This window comes from Takifugu rubripes, chromosome 13, assembly GCF_901000725.2.
Source record: "Takifugu rubripes chromosome 13, fTakRub1.2, whole genome shotgun sequence".
NCBI lineage: Eukaryota > Metazoa > Chordata > Actinopteri > Tetraodontiformes > Tetraodontidae > Takifugu > Takifugu rubripes.
The window spans coordinates 14669939-14681943 of NC_042297.1; the positions used below are offsets into that span (position 1 = coordinate 14669939).

Here is a 12005-nt window from a genome sequence, read left to right on the forward strand (position 1 = left end):
AACAATGACAGCATCAACAATAATAAGTATTGGAAAGCAAACTGAAACAATCATTTTGACTCCACCTAGATCTTCTATCAAACCCACTGAGGTTTCTGTTTGCACAACGATGGTTAAACATTGATGGGGACACTCTCCGTTCCCTGTTTAAATTTTTTCTCTCCAACTTCAAAGACAGCAAGAGCGGTAGGGTCAGGGGTCAAAGGCTCACCCATTGCCTAAACGCCCCCATATTTCCTGTTTTGTCTGGTTCTGAAGTGTAAAAAGATCTAAAAAGCAAATTCCATGTTCTCCTGGAGCCACACAGGCAGGACTTCCAATTTCTGCTGATTCTTTACCTGCTTTCTGTTTCAGTTTGGATATTTTATTTACTCTTAAAAGAAAAGTCTCAACAGACGATTATGATTCTTGTCTGGTGATTCTTGATTGATGATTCTCACGAAGTAGAATCCCATATTTTCTTTCCAGATTTTGTGGTTCCTTATTCACAATCAATACACATTTCAATATAAACCTCACACAAGGTCCTCATGATAGTGTCTCTGCAAACAACATGTGGAATCAATCAATATTTCATCCGATTTGTTGGAGCATTCACACAGGTTTGTCAAGTTTTTCCTCCTGTAGTGAGCTGGTGTTCTGCCAATTTCTGCTACCTAAATTAAGCACATTAAGCTCATCACTTTCACGGCCATAAACTTTTGCTCCGTGCATCTCAAATGGTGGTTAAGCACATGAGGCAAGAGTTACTGTGTGGGTTAGGTTGCGTCTCGGTTTTGCTCTTGAATATAAAGATCACAGAATTAATTATGTCGTAAGCAATTAACATAAGAGTTTTGGGGGGAAAAAGGAATTTGGGTTGTAAAACTGCCATTGTTATGTTTGTCCTGTATCATACCGCCATGTGTCATTTTTAACAAATAAAACCGTTTGAAAATTCTATGAATAATTCTTTATTTGTGTCTCAGCAGTTCCTTTTGTGTCAACATCAAAACGTGCTCCCCCTAAAATATTGAGTAAATCACATCAAAATATGATCCAGCTCTTGATATGGGTGTGGAGGTGGAAATTAAAGGGGAGAACAATGATGAGCGCTGTTTGACAGACTTGAATTAATGGCGAGTATTCCTGGGGGGGGGGGGGGGGGGGGGGGGGGTGCTGTGTCATTACAGGGGAAATGTAACATCACATCTGTAGTTAAATAAAAATGTAAAATGTGCGTCAATCTCCGAGCCAGGCTGAACCCTTCAATCGGGATTTCCTGACAAAATAATTTACTGAGATAAACAAAGTTCCTCCATATCTGACTTTGATTGGTGAGGGGTGACGTGCAAGTGTGCTTCCCCAGTGCTAAATTACACTGCAGCATGGTCCCTCTCAAAGCCCACATCTGGGATTGGCCGTGCTGGATGCCGTGCTGCTTTAATTTTGGTTATGTTGTTTATAACCCTATAATAGAGACAGTAAAGGACCACAGGGCTGGATGGAAGGAGGTCAGAACACAGACAAAGTAAAAGCAGTAATTTTGACAAAAAAGAACATAAATAAAAAATAAGAAAGAACATAAACAAAAAAACTTGTGGGGATATTGATGTTTTAAGAAACTAAATGAGATAAAGTCAAATTCTTGTGTCTATTAGATTCAGGCAAAACTTTGTGGTCGTCTGATTATGACGTTTCCTTTCAACAGGATCTACTTTGTCGCTGTGATTCTGTTTGAAGACAGAAGAGTGCAGGTTTCAGCCTGCTGTGTTGGGCAACAATAATGGGAAATCTGTTATTAAGTTGGGAGCAGATTTGAGTGAGTAGCCAACCCAGAATGCACTTTGTCAACTCCAACAGCCTGAATAAAGTTCAAATACCCCCCAACCACACTGCAAACTCGCCCAGCAGATCTGAATTGTAGTTGTCCACCTGTTCAATGTCTGAGACAATATTCGTAGACATGATGTCTTAGGACTTGAGCGGTGATTTGAAAGGTGAGTTAGTTCTGTTCTGTTTTTAAGAGTTTTTAAAGACTGGTCTTTCAAGTTCTGCGACCAGATGTTTCTAAAGTGACACTCATCTTAATTATACATCCCAGTGAAAATCATAACTTCACGGCCCGTAAAGTTGCATGGATGTGTATCTGCTGAGCAGATGAATTGGAAAGTCCCAAAGCTTTAGCAGCAGGAGTGTGACATCCTCCAACGCATTTTTGTTCTCTTCCATTGGGTTGTTCACCCCTCGGTGCGCAGGTGTGAACATTGGTGTCCTGGGTGTTGTCACCTGCTCTCACCACCAGACTCAGCCAATAGCAGAGCAGCGTGGCCCCGGCAAGTCATTGCTGTGTGTCAGCACCACCTTCATCCCAACATCTTGAGGACTGTGTGGACTCGTAGCTGCTTCATGCTGCTCACAGACGTAGACAACAAATACTGTCAATGAACCACCTCAAATCTCTGAAGTGAACTCACCCTTAAAGGAGTATCACATTTTCAAACCCAAACTTGATTATTAGATTTAAGGTTCGATTAATAATTTCATTTTAAGGGTACGTGGACAGAGCTGAGAAAAGGTGACAAGTTGCTCTGGATGACTGAGAACTGCCACACTTCAATGTCTGGAATCCATTAAAACACACCAGTATGTCCTACAACTAGTCATACTTTGCCTTCTGGCCATTATCCCCCACAGACCTACTGAACATTACCGACATCTTGTTAACAGGTGTAGCAATTAACCAGGATTTTTTATAGCTCCTTTGAAAAATGATGAAGCTGTGGACTACTTTCAGATTGCGGCAGATGTATGAGCACAGCTCCGGGAGCGATGTTATGAAGTAATGTCTCCAATGTAAACATGATGTATGGAACATTAGGTATTCTGTATAGACAGCTGCACTAAAGCAAGTGTTAGATTTGGAGCGCAGCCTCGGTGTTTGCTGCAATTCTGACATTGATTCTGACTAAATGTACAATTTAATGCAATGTGATACTGGACTAAAAGAAAAGGTGTAGCTCCACAAACTGGAGGAAGTAGCTTTATTTAAGAAATAACATATTTTAGCATCAGCAATTAATTCTAGAATTACTTATGTCAATGTTATATATAAGTAAAAACAAATGTGGCCTTGTTTCATCTCAATGCAACTCATGGAGGAGGGGATACCAAAACTCTGATTAGAAATAATGAAATTCAGAGCATCACATTTTTTAAATTTTCATCTCATAACTTAATTAGAGGAGGCGGCAGAACAAAAGCAAACACGGAAAACAAGTTCCAACAGTACAAGAATTGAATTAGGTTTAATAACATTTCATAATAACATAACTTAATATTTATTTTTGAATGAAATACAAGTTCCTCACAAATTGCATATTAGATTCTGTGTATAAAAATACTGCTCCATCTGCTCTGCAGCATCAGAATCTCTTCATCTGTCTGCGTTCTTGTCTTCTCTGCTTCTTCTCATTCACTTCTTCAGGTGCAGTTGGAGTTTCTGCCATGAACCAGGGGCCCAGGAAGTTCACCCACAGCAGGTGCAGTGCACGGGCTGGAGCCTGAGGCAAACAGTCACGAAGAGCAATTGTGAAAATTTGGGCAAAATTTGATGCAAAGATGCAAAGAGTGGTGAAGAGTTAAAAACAGCCTCAGTAGACATCCAAAACAGACAAAATCAGGGGGAAAAAAAAGAGATTGCATTTTTTTAAATGAATCCAACATACCAATTTGATGAACTACTAAAACCAATGTAATGACAATCAATCAAGTTAAAGTTCTTACCAGCAACCAGAGATACCAGAAATAAGAAGTGATGATGCTGAGCACTTGTACGATGGCTGTGAGCAGGATAACGTCCTTCAAGTGCCTGAAAAAGAACAAAGAAATCATCACATTTCAGCTAAAATAATGAGTGCAACATTTCAAAAATAACATCAGTATCAACAGAGAAAAACAAAAATGCAGTTCTTTAGACAGGAGAGCATTAGGAGGAGCTTCAGCGCTGAGTAATGTCTCCAAAGCTTCCTGTCCTGAATACACTCCATCAATTAGAGGGTCAGGACAGACAGGCTATAGCCTGATAGGTGAAACTCACTGTCAGACACTCAGTATACACCATGAAAGGAGGCTAGAGTACTCCATGAAAAAAAGTCCTAATAATATGCAGACTGAAAATGTAGTTCCTGTTCTCTGCATTCAGGATCAACAAACACTATGAACTCCTTAACTTGACATCAAGAATGTGTTTGCAGGGTCACATACTCTGCCATTCCCTGCTCCATGTTTAGGTCTATTCCTCCATCTACCAGGCTTCCGTCCTCAGCAAACACTGGTTTGGCCATGGCAGACATGGAGCGGTAGCTCCCAACATAAACTGTGAGGGCAAACAAAAGCAGCAGCTGCAGGAGAAAAAAAGGAACCAGAATTAAACAAGGCTCAGTGCAATCTAACTTCTCAATTTGAATGATCTTGGACTGAATTCCCTCACCCATGTCCAAAAAGTAGAAGAACTGTAGAAAATCAAAAGATTTATGGCAGCATATATTGCCTGGGAAGGATAAGCCATAAAACAATTCAATTAGTCAACAAACAGAAACTAAATGTGACACTTCAATGAATTGTTCAAAATGTTCAAGATACAATTTGCCTTTGACAATATTAATGTGACAGTTTAGATTAAGACTAAAGTCATCTTAATACAAAAGCAGATAGTCAAAATAGTTCCAGATATATTGCATATTATAAGCATTAAAGTAAAGATACCTGGTAAGATGCTACCCGATCTGCAGGCTTTATTGTACTAACATTGTAAATTACACCTTTTCCTTTATCTGTTAAATAAAATATTATTACAATTTCTAAAAATGTGGTTGCTTAAACTGGGAAATCACAACTCATTTAACATAAGACTGGATGCAATAAAAGCATGATTTACTGAGTGAAAATGTATTGATGGCGTAATATGGGAAGAGTATATTTACAATGGAAGATTCTTACATTAGCTCCTAGGATGACTCTTGTGTAGAACTTGAGCGTTGCTTCATTCTCCTCATAAATTTGCTTCTTTCCTTTTGTGCCAACTTTACCTTTAGGCTTTTGAGAAAACAACGGAGAACTATTCAATCATTAGCAGAATATTTTACATCTTTATCATCAACACAAACTAAGCAAATGCAAACCAAAGCTTTATGTGAGACCTCCAAATTTGATGAGGCAGGGAAAATATTTAATTTTGTGGATACTGCACAATAACATTTGCCTTCCATGCTATTTCTTGAGAGAACTGTGTTGCTTTAGCAACTCAAACTATTCTATTGAATTTATTTTGGTAAATACAGATGTGAGTCAGTCTTTTGCCTCTATTTCAGCTTGCAAGGCTTGTGGCAGCGACATGTGTCCGTTCTCTCACCGCCATCTCGCATCTCCGACCGGCTGTTATTCGTCCCTTCTGCTGTCAATTCTAAAACATGGATCGCTTTATCTCACGATTAAATCGGTGCATCAAAAGTCAAATTTAGAAGTCTTCATTCGGTCCAATTCTTTGTAACACATCAGCATTTAGTTAGTCAGGAAACCAACATATCCGGCGCAGGAAAATGTCGTCATCAACCACGTGACAAAAGCTGTCGGTGGGTTCAGACTGCCATCTGCTGTTCATGAAGGTAAACTACAAGAATGATTCTTATTTATGGGGCGCATATGTATTAAACTCATATATTGTTATTACTTCTATACAGCTGCAACCATGAGAAAAACGATCAGATATAGGTGAAATAATAAACATCATAGATCAAGGTTTATTCTCAAAATTGTGATTTTTGACGTGGCTCGGTACTGTTATGGGATGTGTCTCGTGCTGAAGGCAGCTTAGAAGCAGGAACGGTTAACACCACTTCAGAAATGGAGCATCGATACAGACCTGAATCCGAAAAATCGACAAACAAGAACAATCAATTACCACAATAGGGCTGAGCACTTGCCCATGTGACAACAGAACAGAGTCACATGGGAGCGTCCCATGTGACTCTGTCCTGTAGTTCAACAGGTCGAAGAGAGCCGGAAGATACGAATTAACTCTTAAACTACTCTATGTCACCTGACGCTTTTGTGGTTGAACTAATTTAAAGCAAAGACGTAACAGAGAATATTCCGCTGTCTCTGCATGATTTTTGTTTGTTTGTACTGTCGGCAGATCTGTGAAAAGTTTGCTCCTATTTTGTTTTTGCAGCCAAACTTTGGACTCTTTGGGCCACCGTAGCTGAAGTACTTCCCAGTAACAACAGAGGGAGGTTCTGCTGGTCAGTGAAACTCCAGTTTGTAAACTTCAGCTTGTTTCAGTGATCTCTGTCCGATAGTGGACCTCGTTAATTTTAAAACGACGTTTTATGGTACACAATGGAATATCTGCTCCAGGTTAAAATAGCCGCCCTGGTGGGTTTATTGTTTTTTACCCTTATTTTTGGATTCATCCCCGCTCGAGTTAAATGGTTCCGAGACACAGACGGCACAGGTTTGTAGACGTTACTATAACAACGAACAGAGAAGGTCTGTCAATCTTTGTCTTCAATAAACCGAACAGTTGCTGTTGTTTTCTGTAAGATTGCCTTCTAGCTGCCTTTAGTTTCGGTGTGTTTTAAAGTACAGTGATTGGATTATTCGCAGGACATCGTTTATTTGGTCTCGTTATTCCAAGATAAGCGAATATCCAATGATGTTACAAGATAAGCAGAATGTTTTTGGCCTGTCCGTCTCATCTTATCGTGTGTTTTAGCAGCACAGCGTCCTGTGATTTTATCAGGTCGTTAGCTATTGTCGCTGCTGATTTGGGTAAGAATGGGATGGATATTCGGCCATGGTGCAAATCCAAACATCTACGTTCAAATCCTCACGTATTTGGCCTCAACCAAGTGAAGATGTGACTACCTCTGTCAGCTGTTATAGTGGATGACTCGTGTTATAGCCTCATCTTCCTGTACGAGTCATCTGACATGGGCGAAGCTTCCTTTGCTCATATTTCATGAACATTCTTCCTCATGATGTACTTCGACTTATGAATATAAAGGTGAAAGCACCACTCACAGCTTTGTGTTCCCCACAAATTCAAAATCCTGATACCTGATACCATCATGCATCGCTTGGATTTTCTGTTTAGGAATGAATTATATTGGAGTTCAGACTACCACGGGCTTTGTTGGCCTATTGGGGGAAAAACGTTGTTTTTCATGATTTCATGATATTAGAAAATTGGAAAATAAACAATTTTGTAGTTTTGAGAAACCTAAAGCCGTTCACATATAAGTTGCAAATTTGTAAACCGTAAAACCTGTTTGGTTATTGTTCGAGTTGTCTCTAATTCCTTCTCAAATGTGTAATGGACTTTTTTATTCTGATCTGCAGAAACCCATCGGACAGTTCTGAGTCTAATCAGCTGTTTCGCTGGAGGCGTCTTCTTGTCAGCATGTTTCCTCGACATCATTCCGGATTATTTGTCAGACATCAACACGGAGCTGCATGCTCGGCAGTTGGAGGTATGTCCATGTAGGACAGGTTTGGACATGGACTAGGTCATTTGTCCAGAATATCGCCAGTATAGCATCAACATGTGATGTGTGAACATTCTTTTGACATTTAAATGGAGTAATAATAATAATAATCCTTCAAATTGAATAATCTCTCTATGCTGGTCTCAAACAGACCAGTTTCCCTCTTCCAGAGTTTATCATGGCTGCTGGCTTCTTTACAGTCCTCATTCTGGAGAGGATTGTTCTGAACTGTAAGGAGATGAGAGCAACTAATGAGGAGAGAACCACCCTCATACCAGAAAGAAAAAGTGGCCACGGGCACGGCCACGGCCACGGCGACGGTCCGGACCCAGAGAGCAGCGGCCACCACGTTCATGTCGACTTTCAGGCTCATTCCCCTTTCCGCTCTTTCATGCTGTTCCTCTCCCTCTCCCTCCACTCCATTTTCGAGGGGCTGGCCATCGGCCTGCAGACCACAGACCCAAAGGTGAGAGGGAAAAAAGCTCATGGCAGGAATCAGTCAAACTGAAAGGTTGAAGGTTAAAGCCAGAGGAAAAGAAACCCACAGTCACAAGAGACTTGTTGGTATTTCGTGGTCATAAGACCACCTCAGCCGCTTCAGTGTGCTCTCAGAAACATTCTTCTACATGTGGGTTTATTCTTTGTGTGCATCTAGCTGCACATTTATATCCTTCACACATTTGCATCAATGAAATGTAAACTTGAGATCACAAAAAAGTTTTGAAAATTTAAATTTCATGCTGCATAAATGAGGTACAATTACAGCGATGTTGCTAGTTCATGCCAGATTTAGCAGTACAGCAGACCTACTTTGTTTGGTTTGTGGGTAGCTTCTGAATTTCAAGTTTAATCGCATCGTTTCCTTCCAGGTGGTGGAGATCTGCATCGCTATACTTGTCCACAAGAGCATCATCGTGTTCAGCCTGGCTGTGAAGCTGGTCCAGAGCGCCATCCCTCCTCTGTGGGTGGCTGCCTACATCGGAGTGTTTGCCCTGATGTCCCCTGTTGGCATCGCCATCGGCATAAGTGTGATGGAGGCTCAGTTAGCCGCTGGGCCGCTAATCCAGGCCATCCTGGAGGGCTTCGCCGCTGGGACATTCGTTTACATCACCTTTTTAGAAATCCTCCCTCACGAACTCAACTCCCCCGGGAAGCAGCTCCTCAAGGTGCTTTTCCTCTTGCTGGGGTTCAGCATCATGGCGGCTCTGTCGTTTCTGGGCTGAGACGCAGGTTTAAGGAGGCGTTTGCCCAATAACAGAAACTTTATCCTCCTCACCGGCCACTCAGGCTGGTTTCTGTTGAAGGACACTCACACAGGAGCCTGTGTGAGGACGACCCCAAGATGGCGAAAAGGAGGATTCATTTAAACGTGACATTAAAATCTAGTTTATTAAGAGTACAATCAAAACTTAATTCCTTGCAGGTTTTAAAACTCATTTGCACAGATTTTGTTTGTTATAATGGTGATTGATGTGTGAATATAGTTTTAAACAGCAGTATTTATTCCTTTTAAAGGGATTTAAGTCAGGAGACACAGTGACACAGTGCCTGCGACGAACCTCGGCTCCTGTCTTCTTCTGACACGCAAACAGTTATTGTCTGACATTGAGATGCTACTCAAAACACAGAAAGAGGGCTGCACTGTTTACATCTTATTTTTTGAACCTTTTTCATGTTTGTGGCTTCATTTTTTTAAAAAGAATTACATTTTATTTGGTACAATCCTTTCTGCTTGCCAAGCCTAAATTTGGTCCTGTTTTAAGTGTTTTTACTGACCTGGTTGGTTAAATATGACACTTAATCATGTTTTTAGATGTGGCTCCCATCAGACTGCTGCATTTATTTTTAATTTTAAACTTGTGTTTAATGTAATTTGAACCATTGATGCCTTTGTTTGCTTTAAAGAAGTTGTGAGAAAATACCAGAGAATGGCTAATATTCACTTTGTGCATTTTCTACTGAAGAAAAGGTTGTTATGGCAACAAATGTAAACAAACTGACTGCTATTATATCAGGAGCTTTGTGCTTTTATAATTGTTTTTACCAATTTACCACAAGTTCACTTGTTTTTATAAAAGATCTTTTAAATGTTGGCACATTAGAACAGTGAGTTTACGATGTGTAAAGTGGCAGTGTTTTATTAATGTACGGTACTGATGGATGGATATATGAATGGATGAAGTGATCTGTGCCGATGTTGAACACCAGCCATGCCACATCCACAGAAACTCTCGTTTAAACGGGTTATTCAGCCACAGTTCCTGTTTTGTCATGTGATGATCACATGTCTTTATCAGCACTAACAAGGAAGAAAACTGGTCGAACATGTGGTTTAGATGATTAGAATATTAATAAAAGATTTGTCACATCAATGAAATGCGCATTTGTATCATTTTCTTTATATGCCACTTTTTAAAATTCCCATTCTGTTGTTAATATATCACCATTTTACAGAATGTTGATGGCAGCCTACCAAGTTAGCAATTGATAAATTAGAGTCTACTAAACACAGTTTATTACTCAATTTGAAAAATTTTGAGTGCCGTTTTTCACATTACATGCATTCAAAATAATTACGCACATAAATGAAGCCAAAAAAGGCCGCATCGGGCTATTGCTGCCGCTAGGCGGCGATGTCGAGCCTCTGCCTGTGATGGCTGAAACTAAGGCCTCCGCAGGGGGCCCTAATAAAACCAGGTTTCTCCAAATTTGCCTGATTTTGAATCTGAATAAGTTATATTGAGTTCTGGGGGGTTATGTATCTGTTAATTCCCAATTTCAGGATTGCATGAAGGCTGTAATGCCTTACATAACGCAGCCACGGCTGCCAGTTTGTTCATTTGCGCGGTGACAAATTACTTTACTTCAAAGAACCCAAATGAATGTCAAAAACAAAGGATCTGGTCATGCTTCAGCGTCGTTAACCCCTGTCTGTCTGAGACTATTCCCAGTCATCAACTAATGAGAGGTGGGACAATGACAAACGACAAAAGTCTCATGAAGTCTGCCAGGACCTCAGTGTGTGGAGAGAGACCCTGAGAGTCCTCCGTGCACTGCAGCTTGTTAGCCTTTAATGTTTATTCAACGTGATGGTGTTTGGGTCCGTACGATCTCCAACAAGTCCAATTTTTCACGCTGCAATGCTCACGGTCTGTTATGTGAAGGGGAAAGCAATTTTTAAAACTCAGCTTCTCCCCTCAAAGTCGCCCTCAACAGTGCCATATCATCCAAGAATTATCCATAGAATCCAAGCTTTTATATATTGAAATAGCTTTGAAATAGTTTTGTGATGCTGTACAATCATGGGTGAGGAATCTGCATCCACGAGGACCAGAGGACTTTAAGGAATGTGTAACGCGCAGCTGAAAACACGAGGCCTCTGCAGGTGGCCCCATAACTCACATGATTTTGTGCCCCACCTCACATGTCCCCCCTGAATGGAGGCCAGAGGGAGACTTAAATTTGAGTCAGAACACAGGAAGGAGTCTGTCTCCAGACAGGAAAAAGAATGACAAATTCATGGAGTATCCTTCTATTTTTATTTCCTCGGTTTTGTCCCGTGGGGTCGTCCATCTGGGCCGGACTGACACACCCCTCCCCGACCCCCCCTTACCTCTGCCCCCTGCGGTTTGCGTGATGTAGATTTGTAATCCGCCGTGTCATTCTAATCCTTCCTGGGGTGACGTTTTCAGTCACTCCTCCCCTCGTGCTCCTCTGTCCTCCGCTCGCCTCCACTGCCACTCTGTCGACTCGTCTCACCCCGGCCGGTTAAGGTAAGTTGGATCAGCTTTGTGTCGAGAATTAAGACCATTGTAATAGTTGATCGCAGCTGGTTGTCGGATGACAACAAACCAGTGAGGTTCTTGTGTTGTCTTTTAATTTAACGTTCTAATCATTAATCATTGGTACTGATTAAGTAGGATACATTTGTAATCACCACCCTCACTAAAATGAGGGGCGTTTGTTCACGATCCAGGTCCACGCTGTCCTGCTTGTCTCCGTCCCTGCCAGCTCTTTCTTCAGTGTGGGTGAACCTGCAGTGAGACTCTGCATCCATGGCTGCTGTGAGTTTGATTCCTTCTGCGGAGTCAGTTTTGGTTTGGCTGCACACAATGCTGATTAACGCCGTTGTTGATCGACCGTTAAGCTGTTTTTAAGAAGTGGCTTTAAAGGTCTTAATCGTCTGAAGCAGATTTAACAGCCACTCGCCCGCTCAAATCGGGTTCTCAAACAAAAAGTTGCTGTTATGAGTTTGCCAGCTGAGAACCGCTCTGCAGGCGTGTTGAAGCAACGGTGGAGGCTGGACCGCCATGGTTGCCCCGGTGCTGACGCACATTCTTCCCCATGCAGACTGGATCTTACCGTATGGTGTCTGAGGAGGAGCAGGCCATGAGGTCTAAGCTGGAGCATCTGACGGTGAAGGACCACGGGCCCGTTTTTGGACCCTGCGCCAAACTTCCAGGCCACACCGTGCAGAAG

General features: G+C 41.5%; 3 protein-coding genes across 3 annotated transcripts in view; 2 read left to right on the forward strand and 1 right to left on the reverse strand.

Annotated features, from left to right (window-relative positions):
* Positions 1-3259: 3259 nt before the first annotated feature.
* On the reverse strand, positions 3260-5597 carry LOC101078850 (transmembrane protein 208). The gene is made up of 6 exons (XM_003969822.3): positions 5393-5597; positions 4981-5076; positions 4472-4531; positions 4246-4382; positions 3766-3850; positions 3260-3542 (listed from the first exon to the last, which is right to left on the reverse strand). The coding sequence occupies exons 1-6, from the start codon at positions 5396-5398 to the stop codon at positions 3405-3407; spliced, it is 522 nt and encodes a 173-aa protein (XP_003969871.1). The 5' UTR covers positions 5399-5597; the 3' UTR covers positions 3260-3404.
* A 687-nt stretch (positions 5598-6284) lies between these two features.
* slc39a1 (solute carrier family 39 member 1) lies at positions 6285-9899 on the forward strand. Its single transcript, NM_001032701.1, is given in 4 exon segments — positions 6285-6493; positions 7381-7511; positions 7678-7992; positions 8396-9899. Coding segments are annotated over 4 exon segments (915 nt in total). The 5' UTR covers positions 6285-6378; the 3' UTR covers positions 8750-9899.
* Positions 9900-11157: 1258 nt separating this feature from the next.
* Positions 11158-12005, forward strand: part of LOC115251986 (retinaldehyde-binding protein 1-like) — a 4387-nt gene continuing 3539 nt past the window's right edge. Inside the window, exons 1-3 of the mRNA XM_029846072.1 lie at positions 11158-11299; positions 11503-11590; positions 11877-12005. Of these exons, the coding sequence (XP_029701932.1) occupies positions 11582-11590; positions 11877-12005 (138 nt within the window). The 5' untranslated portion in view covers positions 11158-11299; positions 11503-11581. The remainder of the gene's footprint in view (positions 11300-11502; positions 11591-11876) is intronic.